Below are 23,370 nucleotides of genomic sequence, written 5' to 3'. Positions count from 1 at the left end.
AAATATAAAACAATAATCCTCATGCTATGATAATTTACTTAATTTCCATCTAGATTTGAATTATCACATAATATCGTAGCGATGTCATAATTCATATTATATTTATATAAAGCAATTAAAGGGAGGTAACTCTTACAATTTCAATGTATTATACGATATGCACTTCTCCCATAATAATCATAAAAATAGGTTGCAATTAAAAATATAATAGACACATTATTCGTTAGAAATTGTCTCACCATTCTATGGGAATAAGCTTTGAAATTCCTCTATTCATTCTATGATGAGTTATAATGGTTATATGTTTATCTGTAATTCAATTAACAGAATACTAAAAATACTATTTAATTAAAAACATTTACATTGCTCATTTTGAACAATTAGACCAAATATTTGATCATCATAAAAACACTCTGTAAACTGATTAGAAAATCAGTTACTCCTTTGAATAAGAATCAAATATTGACTTTATAATCAATATCTACTAAATAAATCTATAATACTCTTTTATGACACTCATTCATTCTAATTAGTTAAAGTGCTTCATAAGAAATTACTAATTAATTTTGCTAATTTATAGAAAAGTACATGTTAATAATATTTTAATACATGGAATATTAGTTAATATGTTACTTACCAGAAAGAGAAATAGTCTGTTGTCAAACTTTATGATGTAGGTCTTATTCAGTTAGTTCAAATATATATAACTGCTACCCTCTGGCTGACCAAACAAAGATTGACCAAAGCTTGGCGGCAAAATATCATACTCAGATCAACAAACCAACCACATCAACCCTAACAAATATCTGACCAATAAAACTCGTGCACACAAATGTTTACCAAATCACTGCCCCTGGGGTATATATACAGGTGTGTAAAGGTACAGGGTGGGTTTAAGTGTGTGTGGTGTGTATTTAAAATTTGTGTCAGATTTGGTTGGTTTTATTTTAAAATCTATATATCAATATCACTTCCAATATTATAACCCATTTGAAAATAATCTTACTTATTTTCTCTCTCTCTCTCTCTCTCTCTCTCTCTCTCTCTCTCTCTCTCTCTCTCTCTCTCTCTCTCTCTCTCTCTCTCTCTCTTTATATATATATATCGCTTTGTTCGATTTCCGAATCGCGGAAAATAAATCAGGGTAAATTTGATACAAAGTTTTCTTTTTATAATAGAGTTCTCTCTTTCCTGATAAAGTAAACAGGTAAGTAAAAGTACGGTGAACTGTTCAGTTAGTTTAGTTAGAGGTAGAAATTGCAGGATTCGAGTACAAACGCCAGATAATAGATATGTAAGCCTCGTTGTTTATTTAGTAATCCATTGACAAGCTTATGTCTAATTATACCTGAGCTACTTGTATATGTAACGGTACATGATCTATTTATCTATGACTGTTTGCGTCTCAAAAAGTAATTGTCGTCTGAAGGAGACGCTAGCGCACTTGTATGTTGATCTAAGAAAGTCTGATGGAGGTACATGTAGATACCAGACGACATCGTTTGAATTGATTTGTAATGGACTTAACAAATATTTGAAGTCTCCACCTCATAACAAGGAATTTGATAATGTAATAGATTCATGCTTCACCGACGCAATACAAACTTCAGGGCTGTCACTGGCCATAAATCTGTCCAATCCCTAACAACGTATCAGAGGGTAGATACAGAAGAAAAGATAAAAATGGGTCAAACCATATCCGAGAATGTATGCCCAGTTTCACAACCCTTGGCATTACCATTTTCAGCACCTTGTTCAAGATCTCATGCCTGTTCCTTCTAGATCAACTCATAACCCGCTTGCTTTACCTTCAGTAGCAGAACATTTTGATGGTATCGACCTTGATGAGTTGCTAAATGACTTCACAGGAACAGTTTGGGCCTTCATATGTTACATTGTTATGAAAGTAAAGAGTATCCAGTTATACAGATTAATCAAAAACTTAAAATTTCTCTTCCAGTCACTAGCATTACCGGCTATAGAAGAGGCTTTAACACAACCATCACGTATAGTTTTTTCAAACTACTTAGTACATTTATTTTTCTTTAATTTTATAAAACTCATATTGTTACTGGTCCATTCACCAGCTTTTTTTTTGTTCATCAGATTATCAATTTTATTAAAATATCAATTTACGTTTGGAGTTCCTATTGCTTACTTTAAACAATGTTGCAGGATATTCAAAGACAAGGCAATCAGTGCGATGGAATAGTATCCTGTCGCCATTCTAAATGTACTTTTCTAAATGCAAGTACCTGTCCCAAACTGATAAGACGATTCAGTCCTATACTCGGCATTAAATGGGATTAATCGTGTAAATGTTAAATGATATAATGATGTAAATTTTAGTGTAATATCACACGAAAAACATTCGCAGCAAAAGTCAATTTGAGTCATTTTTAACTATTTCCATTGTCTCAAACCTATCTAAATGGTATTTATTATAAAGAATAACACCAAAGAAAAAGATTTTGATAAAATAAATCATATGTTGACAAATTGATCCCGAGTTTGATAACAAAGACGAGGAGATTAGATTCTCCTTGCTTGTGTATGTACCGTACTATTGCTGTGTTATATTATCTGATACACTTGAGAAAATATTTCTTGCAACTTACAATCTAAACACTTTGTCCTAAAATAAAATTTAAATATTTCTTTGTCTAAACCATGATATTGAACTAAGGTAAGCAGACTGGTAAGCGACTGAAGTCTGGTTATGCACGTACATTATGGCAGGCATTACATTTTATATGGAGTACATAATAATTAGGCTTAGTGAGCACTTGTTAAAGGGAATGTCAGATAACGGTCACCGAGTACATACCCGGGTAACCTCCAAAAAGAGTTAAGTTGTTGTCAGTACACTGTATGTTCATGTTGTCCAAAAGTAAATAGACTGAACTCGATTTTCATAGACCGGTATTTATGTTGTGGAATAAAGAATCTTAGTCTAAAAGAATTTTGTAACATATATTCACGAAAATTGTAAGACAGACAGAGAAAAATAGTTTACATAGATGTACATGCAGTAACCTCCCAAAATTGATGCAACTTTCTTGTTTTTTAAACGATCATTCATGTAAATAAAAAACAAATAAAGACACTTACTAGAGTTCAATTTCAATTTCATCTTGTGAATTTCGTAGAATTGTGTGAAAATAGTTATGATACAGGGAGCAGTTAAGGGAAATGTACCTGCACAGTTCGACAGCTGTTCTGAGTGATTAAAAAGGCATTGTCCTGTTCTTGTGTGTATACTTTTCAAACAAAATGACATGTAGGACTTCGTATTTATTGCTTTTATATCTTTTGGCAACAGTTTTGGCCTGTTTCGGGCAGAAACAAGCCAGTTCAAAAAAATTTTACATTCTTATCCTCAAATGTAGAAGATGGCCGCACATCCCCCTTTATGAGAATCAGAATCTAAAATATTCAGTTATTATATCCTCTCGGGTTTTTGTTATTGTCTTTGATTTTTTTTTTCTCAAATTTTTAAAAAATAGCCTTATAATTTTAAAAAGGTTAATGTCTGGCAAGGATTATGAAAATTTAAAAAAAGAAGTAATTAGTATTTAATTTTTTTATTTCATCCTTAAAAAGATGAAGAACTTCCAAGTATTTTGCAATGACTGACCAATGTTAATCGTTCAGAAAGAGTTTCAATTACTTTGCAATATATCAATCAAACATCAAGGGAAGTTCCTTCCTCTTCATTACGTTTCTTCATTTTAAAGTGTTCATTTACGAAGGTATTTACAGAAGTTACGTGTTAATTTGTATATTGCTTGTCATGTTCATCTGACATTTTTGTTATTTTTTCATCCTTGTTTACATTAACAACACCAGGTAGTTTCAAAAGGGGTAACTAAACTGGGAAGAATTGTTCAACATATCCTACAAAATTGTTCCAACCAGCATGTTTTAAATTTTTAAGATAAAAATGACAAAAAATTATTCTAGATAAAAGTAACACAAACTGAAAGAAAACAATTATGGCACCAGCTACTCTGTTTATTCAGCTCCTCTCGATGATTGACATATAATGAAATCACACAGTTACATTTTTTAAAGGAAGCCCTCGTACTCAATAGAAAAAAGCTTATTAAAGTCAATCCCATTTTCATGAGTCAAATTCTTCACTTTCCTATTATGGTATTTGCTTCAAATGCTCTACAAAAATAATAAGACAATAATTTGTGGTTAAAAAGTTCACATTAAAAGACGCTTGGTTGTCAATGAATCCCCCGAAATAGCTCTCTTTAGTTGACTTTTAATTATGATATATTTTGTCATAAGTTATAATGCAGTAACGAAATTATCAAAATATAAAAGTTTAAAAAAAAAACAAACATTTCCATAAACCTCTACACAGAGCTCTTCTTCTAAAGGATGTTACTTTGTATTTAAGCCTAAAAATATCCCCAACTATTTATAATTCCTCTTAAAGATTGAAGAGGATAACGTGATATAATTTGATTTGGATGGAACTTGTAGAAACTCCTTACGCCGCTTCGCAAATGAAGTGGTGGGGAATTTTACAAGGGAGGTCATTCCAGTGGTACTGGAACGCCCCCCTCAGTTCCATACAGTCCTCGCCATTAGCGTCATCAGGCTGACCCGGGCTCCAGTCCGCGTACGTCAGTGGCTGGTCAGATTTGACCCATTTGAACACTCCCTCAATTTCTATGTCATTTCCTCCTAGCCAGTAGGAAACCTCGTTTTGGTCTACACCTGAATCTGATGCTGAAAAATCTTGTCTTTTGTTATGAATTTAGAAAGTATTATTTTTCTTGAAAGATAACACACCTAATATTGATATTAAACATTTCAGGTTGTTTTTAGGGTCATTACATTTTATTTTTACATTATAATAAGAAATAAAGGGAAAGAAAAAACAATCCTTTATAGGAGGGTATTGGAAGTTATTTTATTTGAAAGAAATTATGGGGACCCTAAAAAAATAATATTATGCTTACCGTGTTGATGTATTGTTCTAAGTTGTGACTCCAGGTAATTGCTTTCTGCTTCTGTTTCAATTTCAACTAGCCGAGAGTTCATGCTCCAGCAGTATGCCTGTAATATATTCCACTAGACGTACAAAATTAAGCTGACGACATCACTATAACCTGTGGTCTCCTATCGGTAAATTCTGTGGCCAGGCACGTAGCATAAGGGGGGGGGGGGGGCAGGGGGGCCTGCCCCCCCCCCCCACTTTTTTGGGAGTATGAAAAAAATTGATATGAAATTAAGGAAATGAGGAGTGAAAATGGAAAGAAGATTTTAAAACGACTTTCCCTTTAATATCGAATTAGACTGTGATATATGAACTTGAAAAGGAACTACATAACTGCATGAATAAATTTTCAGTCCTTTATCTGTCTTGGACGCAGAGTTCATCAAATTTTGGTTAGACTGCCTGTGGTATATTTTACTTGACACTATACCAAAAAATGTTTTGTTTTTCGTTTTTTAGGTCATCTGAGTAAACTCAGGTGATACCAAATATCCACAAATCTTCTTATCTACTCCCATACATGTGAGGAAAAAACTGGTTGCATGGTTATGATGTCCATGAAGCCCTCTACCAAATTGTGAAATCATGGCCCCTGGGTCAGGTGTTATGGCTCTAGGTTGGGGCCAATATGGCCATATAGTAAAAATGTATTAAATCTTAGAAAATCTTCTTCTCTACTCCCATATATATTTGTTAAAAACTAAATGCATGATTATGATGTCCATGAAGCCCTCTACCAAATTGTGAAATTAATGACCCCTGTGTCAGGGGTTCAGGCTCTAGGATGGGACCAATATGGCCATATAGTAAAAATGTATTAAATCTTAGAAAATCTTCTCCTCTACTCCCATATACATTTGTTAAAAACTAAATGCATGATGTCTATAAAGCCCTCTACCAAAATTGTAAAATTCATGACTCCTGTGTTAGGGGTTCAGGCTCTAGGGTGGGGCCAATATGGTCATATAATAAAGATGTATTAAATCTTTTAAAATATTCTTTACTCCCAAACAGGTGGGCAAAAACCTGAATACATGGTTATGATGTCCACTAACTCCTCTACCTATATTGTAAAATTCATGGCATCTGGGTCAGGGGTTCAGGACATGGGGGGGGGGGCGCAATGGCAATATAGTGTTAATGCATATGTTTTAAAATCTTCTCTATTCTCACACATCTGTATGAAAAACTGACTTCATAATTATGTTAATCAGGAAGTCCTACTAAAATTTCAAATTTCATGTCACCTGAGTATGGGGTTTGACTCTAGGGCAGGGCTAAAATGGATGTATAGGTGTTAATGCATAAAATGTTTTAAAATTATCTTCTTTACTCCCACACACCTGAAAGAAAAACTGAATTTATCATTTTGTAGACCAGATCTTTAAGTTTTTCGCCAAAATTATAGGTTTCATTGTTCTTTTTGAAAGATTTCAGGCAGGGAGGTGGTCGTCATTACAAATTTATAATTTTTTTACTCCAGAATGAAACCCAATTAAATGAATACATGTATATGAGACTCCTAGACAAGAGTATGTATGGGTTATACTAGTATGCTACTCAGGTGACCGTTAAGGCCTATTGGCCCCTTGTTTTAATTTAAAATTTTCTGCAGAGGGAAGAGAAAAAGTTATCTATCTGTGAGAGAGTGAAGAAATGTTTCGCGTTTGTTAGACTGCCTGTGGTATATTTCACTTGACACTATACCTGAAGTTTCTTTTTTCCGATTCCTTTTTTTTAATTTGAAATTGCCTGCAGAGGGAAGAGAAAAACTTATGTGTGAGAGAGTGAAGAGATGTTTCGTGTTTCAATTAATTAGAATCATCAAAAGTATAAACAAAAGTACCAGCAAATACGTTGTTCATTGGTTAGGTCTAACACGTAAAATTAATCTGCAAGTCAAGTACAAGAAAACAGTGTAAATAAAAAAAGCCAAGAAAAACGCTTCAACACAGACTGTGCTAGTTGAATTGTGTTTGGATTCAAGAACTCAAAAATGGAGGTTTTAAGATCCTCAGCTTTTGATAGAAGGATTTATAGAGAGTTATTTATATCATGCATTTCTCTCTCTCTCTCTCTCTCTCTCTCTCTCTCTCTCTCTCTCTCTCTCTCTCTCTCTCTCTCTCTCTCATTAATATTTTAAATGTGAAAATTGTTGTATGGAACACTCCAGAATAAACATATCATGTTAGGAACTTCTTTAAATCATAAACGTTGCCTTTCTCAAGCTGAGCAAAACACACTTAACCGTTCATTGCAAACTGAACATAATGTCAAAAATTTTGAAAAATGTTTGTCGTTTTATTCTAAAATGCTTATCATGGAAAAGTCTGATAGATTGTTCTTTGCTGTGTTTGGTTTTTAAGTAAGGTGTTTCTATAATATTACCTTATGAATATAATGTCCGAATATTTTCCGTGTATGAAGGAGGGGGTGCAGACCCCACTCATTTTATTTGCTATATAACTACATGTACCTCTGCTTCTGGCCAAGTAGCCTTCTGAGAACCAAAATGATAACAGCTCTCTTGGAAAAATGTCCATCCTGTCCGACAGTTATTTGTTCCTTGTGGACGGCCTTTCAAAATAAATTTTTTTTTTTTTAATTGCCTCAGTGTTTGTATGTTAAAGAACAAAAACAAAACCGTGTCGTTGAATATACTACTATGTGTATACAGGATGACGGATTCAGTCTTAATCTAATGCTTTTGGATGAATACAAAATTATGAATTATTTGTCTAATTTTAAAATAACTTTTCAAATAATGCAGAATTTATATTAAATTTTCATTTGATCTGAATGATTATGACAAGGTACAAACCTTGCTCCGCTAATAAAACTACCAAAAGAAGGAAATAATGCTGCGTCATTTCGCCTCCAGAAGTCCTAAACTAGAGATCCACAGTTCTGTTTATCCGCTCAGACTGGTCGACTTTCCAATAGATAACAAAATGGTGTCGCTCTCAACTCAAGGTTAATCACGATTTTTCAATCTTCATTTATCTAGTGTTGATTTTTATGTACTACATGTGTATGGCAGTTCAACAAACTAAAAATAAATGCGAGGAAAACTGTTCGAAATACGGATAAATCTTAATTAAAAAAATATTTTGCTGACATTCGTTGATTATTATATAAATGAAAGATTCCCATTAAAACCCTATTAATTGTTTCGCTTAATTTAAATTTTACGATATCTATTCATAAAAAATGATTAATTTGAACAAAAAAATATTACATCCAAAGTCAGTTAAAGTGCCCCAAAAATTTAAAAAAAAACGGCTCAATACAGATATCGCAGGAAATGTATAAATTTGGAAAGAGCAATATCTGAATGACCAGAAAACACATATAAGAGCTCTGGAAAATAAGATGTTATATTTTTCAGACATATTCAACAAATCCAGCAAATGACGCCATCTTGATTTGATGGCACGAGATCTCGTTTACAAATAAGAGATAAATTCGAGCCTTGAAAATGTTATTGGGAGTACCTATATTGTGAATTAAGTTACCTTGACATGAGTTCTTCGTTCCTGCATTATCTCCTTGTTGTAGAGGCTATTAATGCTTCTCAATTCTCCATTTTACAACAGCACCTTCTTGTCCATTTTAACCTTCGCTCGGAATCATAAAGTGCGCCAATACTGACCAATCAGAACCCGCTAAATCTTGGAAAAGTGCATCTTGGGATAGTTTAAAATAAATAATGTTTAATCAAAATTATCATTTTTTACCGAATAGTATACTTTTTACATGTATATTTATTTAAATAAGAACTGTCGGAGTCAGTATTTCTTGGTTAAATACGACAAAGTATTGGCATGTGTTTGTTACAATTGTATTTGTAACACGTGATTAACAAAAAAATGGCCGACCGTTTGTTTACAAATGTCTAATGAAATTAAACACAAATTCTAATGAGACATATGTATCAGATTTTGTCTTTAACTATATTTTATTTACATGTACTTATGATTTTGCCAAACTTAATATGATAGAGCCATATATATATAGTTTACTGACAAGTTAGTCTTGACTTGTCCAATTTTCACCGCGATTCTAAGCACGGTCATATTTTTATTCAAAATAAAGAGGTGTGAAAATATTATGTTCATCACAGAGCAGGTTCTGCATGAACACACAGAAATCACAAATATAATTAGATGCCGATCAATTAACGGGGTCCGGTTAACAGCGTTCACCCGTACGGCCAATTTACAACTACGGATGAATTGATGGCAATTATTTTACAGTTACACATGTGCACTGATTGGTCATACGATGAATAGTACGTTAAGAATACTTATGAAATTAAAATACAAACGCGTTAAACAAGCCGGGAAGTAAGACGTACACGTCGGACTGATATATAAACAAAATATAATTTTAATTATTTGGTATACCTTCCACATCAAATGTATACGAATGTATAATCAAATTTTAAAAATAGGATTAAAATCACGTGCACCACATGGCTAGTGTTAAACTGATTTTGTAATATAACGTATCACTTCAGTAAAATTATAAATAATGCTTATTATATCTTATAACAGAAACATGTGCATGTTTCAAAAACATGTATCAATATCTGTGTTTACAGTACAGAAAGTAAATACAAAGTATAGAAATGCACGAATCACATGGGCGTCGGAACCGGAGGGGGGGGGGGCTATGTGCCTAATAGCCCCCCCCCCCCACTTTTTCTCGCCGGAAATGTAATTGTTCCTAATTTACCTTGAAAGATTGAGAAGTTGGAGTAATTGGCATACTAGTCCCCCCCCCCCCCCCCGGCACGGATTAGGCATTTCATGATTTTGTGGAAAAATTTCGGGTAGGGAAATTTATTTTCGGAAGTATAAAGTATAGGTATCTTCCCCCCCCCCCCCCTCCCCCCACGGATTAGGATTTTCATGATTTTGGGAATTAGGGTTTTTCCTCAATAATTCTGAGGATTAGTCTAGCCCCCACCCCCCCCCCCCCCACTTTTAATTTGCTTCCGACGCCAGTGAATCATGATACAGTCATACATGTAGTAAAGTCTGAAATGCATGTAAATAAACAATTATTATATTCGACTCAAACTCCAAGTGGGTTTTACTTGTTATCAACTGTAGAATTTAAAAAAAAAATGTCCTGTGTACATGTGTTGGCGTGGTATTAAAAAAGAAATGAATTAGCTCTAAACTTCAGGTTGTACGAATATTTGGTATGATTTGTAAAAATTTACAACGACTTTACCTTAATTTGTTTGCTTAATTAGTTACTGTACCTCAAGGTTCATTCAAATGATAACTAAAGGATTTAAGAAGGAGTCTTACAAAATAGGTATATTAATTTATTGAGTGTATTAAGTAAAATATTTCTTCATTCTTTGTTTGCGATATACAACTAGCTAGATTTTTTTTACTAAATAATTATAATTTACTTATCAGTTTTACTAACTCAGGTACACACAAATTGAAAAAAAAATTCCTGCCGGGCTCCAGTTATAAACTCACGCTTCGTACTGTGTACTGTATATGTTATGTAACAGTCTTTTGTTCACTCCTGACAGAAAAAACCCTGCAATCCACACAGAATATACAGGAAAATCACAGAGGAGGTCACCTGGACAAAGAATGTATACACATGTATACACGTGCCCGAGTACCTAAGATTAATGATTTCATCATATGCATTAAACAAGATCAGACATCAGTTTTTCTTTTCAAATTTAATTAATTACTTAGTAAGGTTCTTAATCGCCTTATTTTCCACATTTGAAGAAAGTTACATGTATACATATAGTTTCAGTCACGCTGAAACCTTACTATACATTTTAGTATGTACGGATTCATTATCATTAGGCTAGAATTAAACTTAAACCTGTTGAAAATAAATGATATCACTATTAAACTCAAATCAATTTTAGTAATAGCAATGCGTAAACCATTTGGAATCTTAACTTAAAGTTTCAGCATACTGAAACCTAGCGGAAATGTTCTGAAACTGATTGATATTTCCATAATAATTTACACAACTTTTCACACGATTCAAATTTAGTTTCCGCATTGCGGAAACCATCAGGAATCTTAGACTAAAGTTTCTGCTGACTGAAACCTAACGGATACTTGCTGAATCGATATAATGGTTTCCGCATTGCGGAAACTATACATGAAACTTCAACTTCAAGTTTCAGCAAGGTTTCCATATAGTTTCAGTTTTGCTGAAACTTGATTTTTCATCCAGTGCAGGGTAATTTTAGAAGTGAATTACGTAACTTCATGTAATACTATACAAAATGTAAAATAAATTTTTATTGTAGCATTCAAAATAGTGTTTCAAGTAATAATACTTGATGCAGATAGAGTAACTATCCGATTAAAAACCATAGTTCAATGGAAAATTGACTATCAATTCTAAAATAGTCCATTTTACACATAGTATCTGTAAGGTAAAAAGAAAAAAATGTCGTCTTATAAAAAAACTATTTTATTTATTCTTTTTTTAAACTTACTTATTAAATTCAACAAAGAATTATGCATCTGCTTTCATTTGTATACCTTTTACGAAGAGATTCTTAAGTTTTTGTAATGTTGAAACTCGGAGGAAATACTTTTTTGAGACATAGTTAAATGGTCTTCTTTGTAACGTAATTCACATTAATTCCTTAAATTACAAATCAATGTTTTTTTTATGATTAAACAACAGTATTTTCTGAAATGAAAGTATGGGAAATAAAAAAATATATATTGCAATACTTTGCAATACTTATGCAAATGATAACATATATCTCTAATGTGTTATGATTGTTTCAAATCAGACTATGTCACATTTCACATATCTTGTTAAATATCAGGGGAATTCAAATGCTGTATGTTCTTAAAGAACATAATTACTACTTACTACAAATAATGAAAGCAACATTTTCTTGTGTCCATATAAATTTGATTGGAATGGGCAATAAATTATATTCCAAAATAAGTCTGTAGAATAAAACAAGCAACGTAACGTAATTCACAAACGAGGTTGTAAGAGTCAATATGTTACAAATAAACATTAAGAAGTAAATTAAGTTATCTTATTGAAGGGATTTTAACAGTTTATCACACAAACTTTGAACTTTTCCTCATATATTTCAGAAAATTTAAACATATTTCTAGTCTCTTCCTGCTAAATACTGGATCGTTCAACGAGAATAGGATATCACTATTTCTCTGTACTAGGAATCCAAGTTTTGTCTGTCTGTTTGGGCCATCTAAAAGACTTTTCCCCACCTATCAAAAAATGTGATATGATACCCTGGTCTTATTTGATAATTTTTTGAACTTACTGTGTACTATAAACCTTCATACATGGTGGCAACATGTGCGCATCTACTTGATACTTTCATTCACCTAATCACTAACAATATATATGTTCCAGTGCTTGCTTTCTGTAAAACTATTGGTAGGGGTGTCACTCTCACTGCCTTGACAAGGAACAGAGCTCATGCAACAAGTTACCCACTCTTTGCAAGCCACATGGTACCAAATTGACGTTTTTGAAACATGCGTCCCCGTAAAATGATCTGCACGGCTATTACAACTCACAACCCCCCCCCCCCCCCACCCACACCACCACCTGTGAAATAACAGCATAATAACCTCTTTCTGCGAGAGTTTTCTCTAACCTTTGGTCTTTTTTGTTCCCAGTATTTCTTTTAAAACCTCGCATATTTCATTCTAGTCATTATATAAAATTAAAACAGTAGTTATGTATGTTCGTGAATTACGTTACACTGTTGTAAATTACGTTACACTCTAATACAGACTTATTCCTGATTTAAACACCCAGCGAACCAATGTTTTATATTTATGATATCAAAGTTTAACCTTTATTCTTCATTCTCAATATAAAATTCCAATAATATCATTAAAAATCAAAAAGTTTTCCTCAGTCACAAATAAGCATATAATCACACTTCTGGCGATTGTGTACACTACTGCAGTAGACAAAATGGTTCCCGCGTGTAAACTTTCTTTCTACAAGTGCGTGTATGTTAAGCGGTGTCAGTGAATAAAGATTCATGGTGATTTTGCCCCCAGTTAGGATTATTTTACAATATCAAGTAAATTGATCATAACGTAATTCACTGTAACGTAGTTCACAGTCTTGGCTTTTAATTAGAATATGAAATAAATATGAAATAAATATGAAATAAATATGAAATAAAATGATCTGCACGGTTATTACAACTCACAACCCCCCCCCCCCCCCCACCACCACCACCTGTGAAATAACACACCAGGTCACGTGATCCTCACATCGAGTGTAGCTTGATGACGCGACATCTAAATATAGAATGGCTCTTTTCGGGAAAAGTTTTTATTTTCGTTTTTGTTTACGCTAACTTATTTATCTCCTCGCGCAGAAGATGAGATCTAGAATGGCGCGGTAAAGTTTAAATAGCCGAAAAGTTAAATCATTAAAGGAATTAATTTTAAAGTAGAAATTAATACGCAAAAAGCATAATTTAAAGTGTAGATTTAAAAGTCTTTTAAATTCCCAAAATATCTTCATTGACCCATTATCATTTTTCACTCGGAGAAATTCACAGGAACGTAAACAGATTTCAAACAGAGATTTATAATGGGAAATGTTTACATCTTTAATCCACACTGAAGTCACTCGGAATACCTCGCACATTTTTACATGTACAAGTGTGTTTGCTACGGATAAGAAAAACTATTTACAGCGATTTCTTAGCAAGTTCACTGTTTTTTACTTTAAAATTAGCTGGGGAGAGTGAAAATTCAAATGATATATAAAAGTCGAATATCTTAGATATGGGGTATCCCGTCTTTGTTTTTGTTGTCTACGGTGGGGGTCATTTTTCTTAGGGGGGGGGGGGGTTCAAGTTTAACATAAAGAATCAAAGTACTGAAGAACTGACGGGAGTTGATTTGGGGATGTTTGTTTATCTTAAACTCAATGATATGTTATTTTGCATGACAAGTACATGTAGTTTCTAATTTGTATTTGAATTACGCACATTTTTATAATATGAATTTTTGGACTTTTTCGACAAGAATGTCGAGAACCCCCCATATGAATTATGTCAAATAATATTTAGAGTAAAATTAATTCAATCAAACTCCGTATCAATAATACAAAATATTTCTCAAAAATTGTATGGATCCAAGCAATATTGAACTCTAGTCTCGTTCAACCAAACGCTCGGCTGACACCGTAAATCTCCGACAAGCAATTACGGAGACAGCCGAGCGTCGAGTTGAACGAGACTATATTGAACTCTGGCGTAGGAATACATACGACTACAAAAAATATTTAAATTGTTCGTACCATTTAAAATCTGACTATTTTCAAGGTATTTATAAATAAGCTTCCTTGAAAAACAATGCTTTAGCATACATTACATCGAATTCATCAATCATTTTCAAGAACTAAGTCTTGTCAACAGCGATGATTTGTGCTGAGGTCCAAACACTGTTTCCCTTTCAGTTTGTCTGAGTAACTGCATATGGGAGTTGATAATCAACTCCCAAAAATGACACTAGGTCTTTTTCTTTGAAAGAATTTAATTATTCTACAGTTAGAGGGTCATTATTCTACGCCAACAACTGACCCCGGACATTATTCTACGGGTTCATCATTTTCTTTACACCGGTACCGCCCGCCATACTTTATGTACGTCATTGACATGGTCTTTATATTGCACTACTCGTTTAGCAATTAGACCTAGTTCCTGGCTGCATTTACACAGAGACATGGATGCTAATAGTATTGTGTTCTTTGTCAATGGATCAAAGGTGAGATATTATAATAGTGTCGAACTTCTTGACACAAAATTTGTTGAGATGATTGAAAATATACTGAATGACAATACCATAAAAATGTTCGTTTCTATTTCATGCAATTAAGAGTTGATGTAATATGTCTATAACACGGTCTCTGACATTATTTTGTCAGAGATGATTCCTCAGGATGAGCAAGTTGTTGAAAATCAATTTTTGCCGCATCGGTATGTTTCAAAATACTTGACATTCAAGATACGTTTCGGTTTTGTAAGCACATGTTGAATGGGTACGATACAGTGTATGCACTGTATGCAGTTTTTGTCCGACACGCTAGGTGGCAAGGAGAATACAGTTTTATTCATTTTAAATCCCTAAGCAAGAGACCTGTAAAAATAGTTTTGAAAAGTTCTTAACATCACTTGGTCATAACGTATATAAAATGACTTGCTGTCCCTCGGGGTATACTACATGTATTTATAGGGGAAATTCGATATGGATATGAAACGCCAATTTGGTCAGTTTTCATTCGCTTTTATACGCCCGAGCCTGTATAAAATGAAGGAAGTTGATCCATATGCTAAAGCTTCTGTCACCTTGTGTACCTACATTAAATACAAATAAAGGTCAAAATACTCGCTGTAAACCTACTTTTTTTTGCTAGTAAGCGCCTTGTTGCTATTACTACCATACGAAAAGGGATGGTTTGCGGTTAGCTGCAGGACTGTAGCTCCCGGTCTGAAAAACTTCGGATGGACGACCTGGGAGCTACAGTGCCTCCCATAGTAAAAAACTGCAATTTACGGCGCACAAAAAAATGCGCTAGGTTTTGACTGATTAATCTCATCTACGATCACATTCTGTACAAATATTTAATCCCAAAAAATTCCTCGGACATTTTACTACAGATATTGTCACTTCACTTGCCTCTGATATTCTTTTAAACACCATCCCCAGCCCTGTCAATTAAAAGTGGTGCATGTTTGTTTACATTTAAAAATGGCGACTCTCGATCTCGACGTAAATTAACATACTTCTTTTTTTTTTTTTTTTTTTTTTTTTTCTTTTTTTTTAATTTTCATTACATTTATTAACGACTTGAACTAAAACATATACAATCTTGCATTACTCATTCTCATAACTGAATTTACACTGTAGAGAAAATACTTATGTACAGTATGTACAAACTACAATATGTATAATAAATGAAAAACATTGGTACAGACATGATGAAGGGTTAACAGATACAGATGTATATTATTTAACCAAGAGGGCTAACTCTCTCAAATACTAAGTCGGCTAATGTTTGTGACATTTAACAGTGTTTCAAATTTTACAAATTTTGGATTTTTTATAAAATATTTTGGTAAACATATAACCCTTGCATTGGATATATATAAGATAGTGAAATTCATTCCCAATTTTATTGCAGGCACATAATTTACAAATTCTGTTTTCTCTAGGAATATTAAACCATCTACTTATCTTACTTGCTTAAATTGGTCTAATGAAAATATTGTATACTTTAGATTTTAACCAGGGTATGTTTATTGCGTTTTCATACCATATATATGTCACATCACATTAAATCCAGCTACACAGTCGAAAAATACGTTACGCTAGATCTCCCAAAACCCATCAGATCAAAATTGGCGATGTTTAGATGTGGTGTACTCCCCCTGAGGATCGAAACAGGTCGCTACAGAGGAGAACCGGTGGAGGACAGAATATTTTTTTTTTTTTTTTTTTTTTTTTTTTTTAATACCATTTATTGATTCCTTATAAACAGGTACATAATAACATATCAGAAAATAGCATATGGTGAAAACAGAGTTACAATATATATCAGGTTTTTATAAACTAAAAATGTACACTGTATATGTATATGAGATAGTCAGAAAAAAAGGGGAAAAAAAATCAATATATGTTGAAAAAACGTATACGATATATATCAAGATTTTATGGGGAAAAAAATGTTACATGTACACCGTACGTACATTTAAACATGTATGTGTTAATCAAAAAAAAGTGAGATAAAATAAATCCTTGCATTGATAATTTACATGTGATTTTTTTTATATTTTGGCCCACACATAACAAAGGGTTTCCCTACCATCAGTCAAAGTCTGTGTCCATGTTAGAAACCCTTGTATACAACAGAGGGACTGTCTCCCTCGGAGGGTGGGCGTATATAAATATATATATACATACATAATAGATATAAGCATAAGTACATATTCATAGCATAAATGAATATTCATAGTAAAAATGCAAAATTTTGAAAAAGTTTCTTTTCTTTCATTTGATGTAAAAAAGATAGAACAGAACAATAAGATAAAGTATTCTCTTTAATATACATTCTTAACGATTGGCTTGTTTCTTCTAAGTTTTCGACTCTACAGAACATTTTATATTTGTAAATTCTGAATGCAATAAATGAGAGGAAGATATTATAAAGCTTTGTTGTTTCGTTATCATCAACAAAAAAGCCAACAATGACATTTTTCCAAACAATATTAAAATTTAAGCATTGGCTTGCCATATGCCAAACATGTTTTACATTTACACAATCAAAAATTAGATGCTGTGCATTTTCTATCTCGGTTCTACATATTTTGCATTTGTTATTTACCCCTTTATTCCACTTACTGATTAACAGATTATTACTTAGTAAATTGTTTAGAAGTTTATAATTAAATTCTGCAATACTTTTATCTTTGACATTTTTAATTTTGTTGAAATATATTGATTTCCAAATTTCCTTATCTTGGATCTGGATATCCCTACCAAGCTTTCCTTGTGAAATTGGACTTTGAAATTTGAGCTTTACAAGCTTCGAATAAAAACATTTAGTTTTGTATTCTTCGTCATTCTGTTGCATTTTGATATAGGGGATTTTAGAAAAATCATACATGAATTCAAATTTCTTAAACACTTCTTGTATTATTTTATACTCGCAGATCCAATTGCTTTTTTTGTTTAAAGTAAATCCACCCTCCTGTGACGTCATACATTTGACATAAACCATGAATTCATTAAAATTCTTTTATGTAGATTTGTAATTTCTATGTTATCATAGGTGCACATCAAAAACTCAAATCATTGTTTATTTGGAGATATTTAATAAGCGTTTTTCATCCTTATATTCGACATAATTCAATAATGACAAAGGGAAATAACTCTTTTCTACTTTTCTCTAAGTGATATATCTAAATGCTATAATTTTTCTAATGTAAACATTTTTTTTTCTATTTTTTTAATTAATTTTAGTTTTCTGGCATAGTAAGCATTAAATTTAAATAGACAAACAAGTATCCATCCACTTATATTTAATTTTTAAACAAAAAAAGGTGTGATTTTCAGATGATAATTTCAGCCTTTGGTTTTTATTCCCTTACATCTTAAATAGTATGGATACATATATATTTTATTTATTTTTTGATGAAATTCAAGTCCAATAAGTTTAAAAAAAGTTAATTTTTTAACTTTGAACCCATGATTTTATAGGTACGGAGTTACCTTAACCTATCAAATATATCTCTTGTACTTTTTAATTTACCATTTTCTTCAAAGATATCTTTAACATACAGTATTCCGCTTTTAATCCATTCATCAAAACATATCGTTTTACCTTTAAAAGTAAATGAAGTATTCGACCAAATTGGTTGTAATAAAAACGATTCGGTATTTATTGATCTGTCATTATTTTGCTTAAAATCTTTACATAGATTAAAACAGGTAAAAACTTGCTTATAAAATTCTGGAAAGTTTTTTAGTATACCATAATTTTCAGTCGATATTTCTGTTGTGCTCATTAAATAGTTTATATTGATATTCAGCGGTTTACAGAGACTATTTATATATTTTTTTACAACATGATTAGTTGTAATTAGGCGGGCAATCCACGTTGCCTTTATAGCCTTTAATTTAGAGTCTATGTCGGTAATGCCTATACCGCCATCCATAATATCACCTATCATCGTATTTCGTTTGATTCTGTCTGTTTTATTCCATATGAAATTGTATATTACTCTATTTATATCATTCACATAATTTCTTCCGGGAAGTTCTAAAATACTGGAAACATATATAAGTTTAGGTAAGGCAAGAGAATTAACTACAGTAACTTTACCGAATAATGTTAATTTTCTCTTTTTCCATGATTCAAACAAAATTTCAATATCGTGGTAAATCTTCATCCAGTTTTTATTATAACACTCGATTTTGTCGTGTCCTACAAAAATACCTAAGCATTTTACAGCTTGTTTAGCTACTTTAATACCTTCTAGATTTTCGAACTGGTCTTTTAAATTTCCTAACAATATGCATTCAGTTTTTGATAGGTTTATCTTTGATCCAGCTAATTTGCAAAATTTATCTATGGTGCAATAGCATGTTTCATGGATTCTATATCTCCTAAAGTAACCGTCATATCGTCCGCGTGCTGTACATTTTTTATTTCATCTTGTAAATTTTTCGAGGTAAATCCATGTATTAAATTATTTTCTTTAATTTTACTTGATAAAATTTCCGCAACAAATAAATATAATATAGCAGAAATCGGACACCCTTGTCTTATACCTCTATTCATTGCGCATGTTTTTGAAATCCATCCATTATTTTTTAAACGGAAAACGGGGTTTTTATAAAGGATTTGTATCCATTTTTAAATAAAATCTGGTCCAAAATTAAATTTTTTCAAAGTTTTAAAAAGAAAATTCCATTCAACTGAGTCGAAAGCTTTTTCAAAGTCTAGGAATAGTAATATACCGTTTTGATTATTATTTTCACAATATTCGAAAATATCAAGAATAAGCCTTGCGTTGTTTCCAATATATCTTCCTTTTATATATGCTGTTTGTTCATTTCCTATATAGTTATCAATAACCTTTTGCAGACGGCGAGCAAATATAAAGGCAATTATTTTGTAATCAGTATTAGTGAGACTAATTGGTCTATAGTTTGTAAGCTGTGACCGTTCTCCTTTTTTGTGAATTAAAGATAATACAGCAAGTCGTTGTGAAAATGTCATTTCGTCTAAACTGAATATTTCTTTAAGCATATTATGAAAGAGTATTGATATTTTATCCCAGAAACATTGATAGAATTCAACTGGTAATCCGTCTAACCCTGGTGATTTATTATGTTTCATGTTCATTACAGAATCTCTACACTCTTCTAAGTTTGGAAATTGATCACATGTATTTTTTACATTTTCAGATAAACACATGATATTACTATTTTGTAAGTAGTTTTCAATATCAGAACTACTTATATTTTTACTGCGATAGAGTTCTTCATAAAAGCTACACATTTCACCTAATATGTCATCATCCGTAGAAAGAGTGTCATTATTTTTATTTTTTAGTTCATAAATAGTATTCTGTGTTTGGTGCTTTTTTTCCAAGCCTAAAAAGAATTTCGTGTTTTTCTCCCCTTCATTTATCCATTTTGCGCGAGACCTAGTTTGAGCGCCTTTTGCTCTTCTATCGTATAGATCGCTTAGTTGACTTTCAAGAGTTCGCTTTTTATTCATATTAATTTCTAAATAAGGTAACGATTCTATCTCGATTATTTCCTTTTCTATGTTTTTAATCTGATCTTTGTAACTCTTTTGACTTTTTATTGAATAATGAATAGAAAATCGTTTAACCTCCTGTTTCAGCTGTTCCCATTTTTGCATACAAGTAACGCTTAATTTACTAATATTTTGAATAATGTCATATATTTTTTCCTTATAATCAGATTTTTCAAGTAAAGATGTATTAAGTTTCCAATAACCCGTTCCTCTTTCATTTTCGTGTAATTTAACGTTAAATCGTATAGCCTTATGATCTGACATTCTCGTTCCGTTAGAATGTGTACCGGGGATTTTACGAACTGAGATATTTTTAGCTTTTAAATATAAATATTTGCTTAGAAAAATGAAATCAATTCTACTTTTTGGTGTGTCAGTAGCATCGCACCATGTAAAACCGTCTGTATCATTCAGCTTATCCTTCCATATATCAACAACATGTAATTGAGCTAAAATTTCTTTAAGTAACTTGGAACTCCTATCTGTAGAGTTATTTAATTTACAATTAAAATCACCGCATACTGCAATATTTGTTGCATTATTTGAGTAATTATTAATAAAAGATCTCATTCTTTTAAAAAACTGTACTCTGTATGTTTCATTATTAGGTGCATATATGTTAACTAAAGTTAAATCTATATCACCAATTTTAACATTGATTAGTAATTTACGTCCATCATTAGATCTATGTATGGCTAGGATTTCTATTTCTAAACCTTTCCGAATTAAAATGGATACTCCTCTGCTAAGGGGGGAATCTGAGTAACAGTGTATAAATTAACATACTTCATTTTCCGAGGTCGGTTATCATGTTTAAGAGAAGGTCTGAAGCAAGTAAAGTGATGATATCAGTAGTAAATTTGCTGAAGAATTTTATGGTTCTAATTATTTTTACAGAATTTGTGTGAAAATAAGGTTAATAAGTCCAAACTTAGCGCAATTTTTTGTGCGCCGTAAATTGCAGTTTTTTTACTATGGGAGGCACTGTAGCTCCCAGGTCGTCCATCCGAATTTTTTCAGACCGGGAGCTACAGTCCTGCAGCTAGTTTGCGGTGAAAAATTGATATTCACGACAACGAGGCTCGCGAAACATTTTCGCTTCCGAGTAAAATTGTTTACAATGTCTATTAAAATAAATTGAGATTCACAAACTCTCAACCGATCAGCATTGTGGCAGCAGTTATTTGACTTTAGTTAAACATGTCAGTTTGAAACTTTTTTGAAAAATAAGATATAAACCTTTATTTATATAATTCGATAAAAAACAATAGCCCTCCCACCCCACTTGCTGGGTACTTTTAAAGGGAGAATGTTCTATCGTATATATTCCTTCTGATCCGGTTTAACGATATACTTTGTTACGTCATGCATGTATCTGCTCTGTAGCAAAGCAAGCCGAAATCTATGCCTGCCCATACCATACCCTTGTACATATGTAGTATAAATGCGTTTTAAAAAATACGTTATTAATTATCATACTTACTTGTTCAGACCAGCATGTACCTCGGTATCTTTTTTCAATGTTATGACCATCCCACCAAACCCCCCCCCCCACTTAACGCTCACATCAGAGACATAAATAACATGTTATTTATGTCTCTGCTCACATACACAGGCCGTTTATACGTAAACAATAAGAAGTGACATTTTTTTATCTTGTTTAATGTTAAGTTTGGACAATACCTGTATTATTTTTGACGACCTTGCTGTTTGACTGCTTTGTATAACTCATTTGGAGCTCTTTTTACCACTCTTTGTTGAAATAGCTTATACATGACTGACAAGCTCGTAAATATGCCTTATTATCGCTAAATTAAATATTTAACTTGAATACCACCGATCACCGCGATATCTTCGACTATCAATCATGCATAACATGAATATCCCATCAATACAGCCTTTCCATAGATCTACATATTGATAGAAAAGTATCTAATTATAACGAATATGCATTTTCCCGTAAAGTCAATAGAACTTCAGATTTACAACTTGATGTGTCACGCATAAATGCACTGGTGGCGTAAATAAAATTATTGAATATGTCTCCCCTACATTTAAATCCCCCTGTATCCCCTCACCTGTCCCCGGGGAGCTCTGCCTCATGTGACAGATTTACCTTTCTGTTTTCAGGTGGAGGTCAGCAGCACAGAACTAGAGACTTGGGCGACTCTTTTATCATATCTAAGAGGAAAATGAATCCTCTCTGTAACATTTATTTATACAATTCCTAATTACGGTTAAACTATGTTATTATTACTAGCGATGAGCTTGATATTTGAATATGTTTCTTAGATACATGTATATACATGTACTTTATCAAATTTTCCGCGTCTATATACTATAGTAGTAAATGCTGGTTATATGAATGGAACAAAGCATTAGTGACGCAATAAAGCATGCCTTACAAGTAGTTACTTTAAATGACAACCAAAGTCATAAATAGGTAGAACATCTCAACTTTAAAGATTATCTATGTTCAAATTAACTAGGCAGAAACGCAATTTAATATGGAAAATAATGCCGGAAAAATCCAAATTACACTATTACAAAGTGTTTCTAATAATTTTTTAATTCATGATTAGATACAATATAAGAGTGTGATACTTGTACGGAAGTCCGCTGGTTTAAGATAAAAAGATTTTATCTGGCGGCCACCAGATGAGTTTCTAATGGCCGCCAAATAACAGTCTGACAGCCGCCAAATAAAATGTAGATCCTGCTAATGCGTACGCAAAATTTTTAATTTGAGTATATAGGATTGATGCATCGCAGTATATTGTTGCTAACCAAGGGTTTCTGATCGCAACATAGCTATATATTGTTCAGATCCTCCATTTTAATTAGGCCATTGAGTTTAAAAATACTAGAAATTGTTCATTTGGCTAGATATATATAGAACAATTCACACTTTTCAAAAAGTAGATTAAAATGTTTCCCTTTGCAGAGTCAACTGAAAGGTCAAAAAGGATAAACAACATTCCGGCGTCCTGTAATGA

The 23,370-nt window shown here is 32.4% G+C and overlaps 2 protein-coding genes and 1 long non-coding RNA gene across 6 annotated transcripts in view; 1 reads left to right on the top strand and 2 right to left on the bottom strand.

Moving 5' to 3' along the window:
• On the bottom strand, nucleotides 1-885 carry LOC136275567 (uncharacterized). The gene is made up of 2 exons (XR_010714153.1): nucleotides 638-885; nucleotides 1-309 (listed from the first exon to the last, which is right to left on the bottom strand). It is a non-coding gene; the product is annotated as an uncharacterized lncRNA (long non-coding RNA).
• A 3,114-nt stretch (nucleotides 886-3,999) lies between these two features.
• On the bottom strand, nucleotides 4,000-8,756 carry LOC105337782 (perlucin). The gene is made up of 6 exons (XM_066085818.1): nucleotides 8,533-8,756; nucleotides 7,839-8,066; nucleotides 7,494-7,594; nucleotides 4,980-5,076; nucleotides 4,509-4,746; nucleotides 4,000-4,173 (listed from the first exon to the last, which is right to left on the bottom strand). Exons 2-6 carry the CDS (start codon nucleotides 7,885-7,887, stop codon nucleotides 4,140-4,142), a joined length of 519 nt encoding a protein of 172 aa, XP_065941890.1. The 5' UTR covers nucleotides 7,888-8,066; nucleotides 8,533-8,756; the 3' UTR covers nucleotides 4,000-4,139.
• Nucleotides 8,757-14,662: 5,906 nt separating this feature from the next.
• The window catches only part of LOC105322104 (xanthine dehydrogenase/oxidase), a 31,583-nt gene continuing 22,875 nt past the window's right edge, over nucleotides 14,663-23,370 (top strand). For 2 of the 4 annotated variants that reach the window (XM_034479124.2, XM_034479117.2), the window contains exons 1-2: nucleotides 14,663-14,811; nucleotides 22,505-22,568. In XM_034479124.2, the coding sequence (XP_034335015.2) occupies nucleotides 14,770-14,811; nucleotides 22,505-22,568 (106 nt within the window). In that variant the 5' untranslated portion in view covers nucleotides 14,663-14,769. Of the gene's footprint in view, nucleotides 14,812-22,504; nucleotides 22,580-23,370 lie in introns of those variants that run through there. The other 2 variants (XM_034479131.2, XM_066083945.1) reach the window with 2 other exon arrangements.

This window comes from Magallana gigas, chromosome 5 (assembly GCF_963853765.1).
Source record: "Magallana gigas chromosome 5, xbMagGiga1.1, whole genome shotgun sequence".
In the NCBI taxonomy this organism is placed as follows: domain Eukaryota; kingdom Metazoa; phylum Mollusca; class Bivalvia; order Ostreida; family Ostreidae; genus Magallana; species Magallana gigas.
This window is presented reverse-complemented; position numbering and strand designations above follow the sequence as displayed.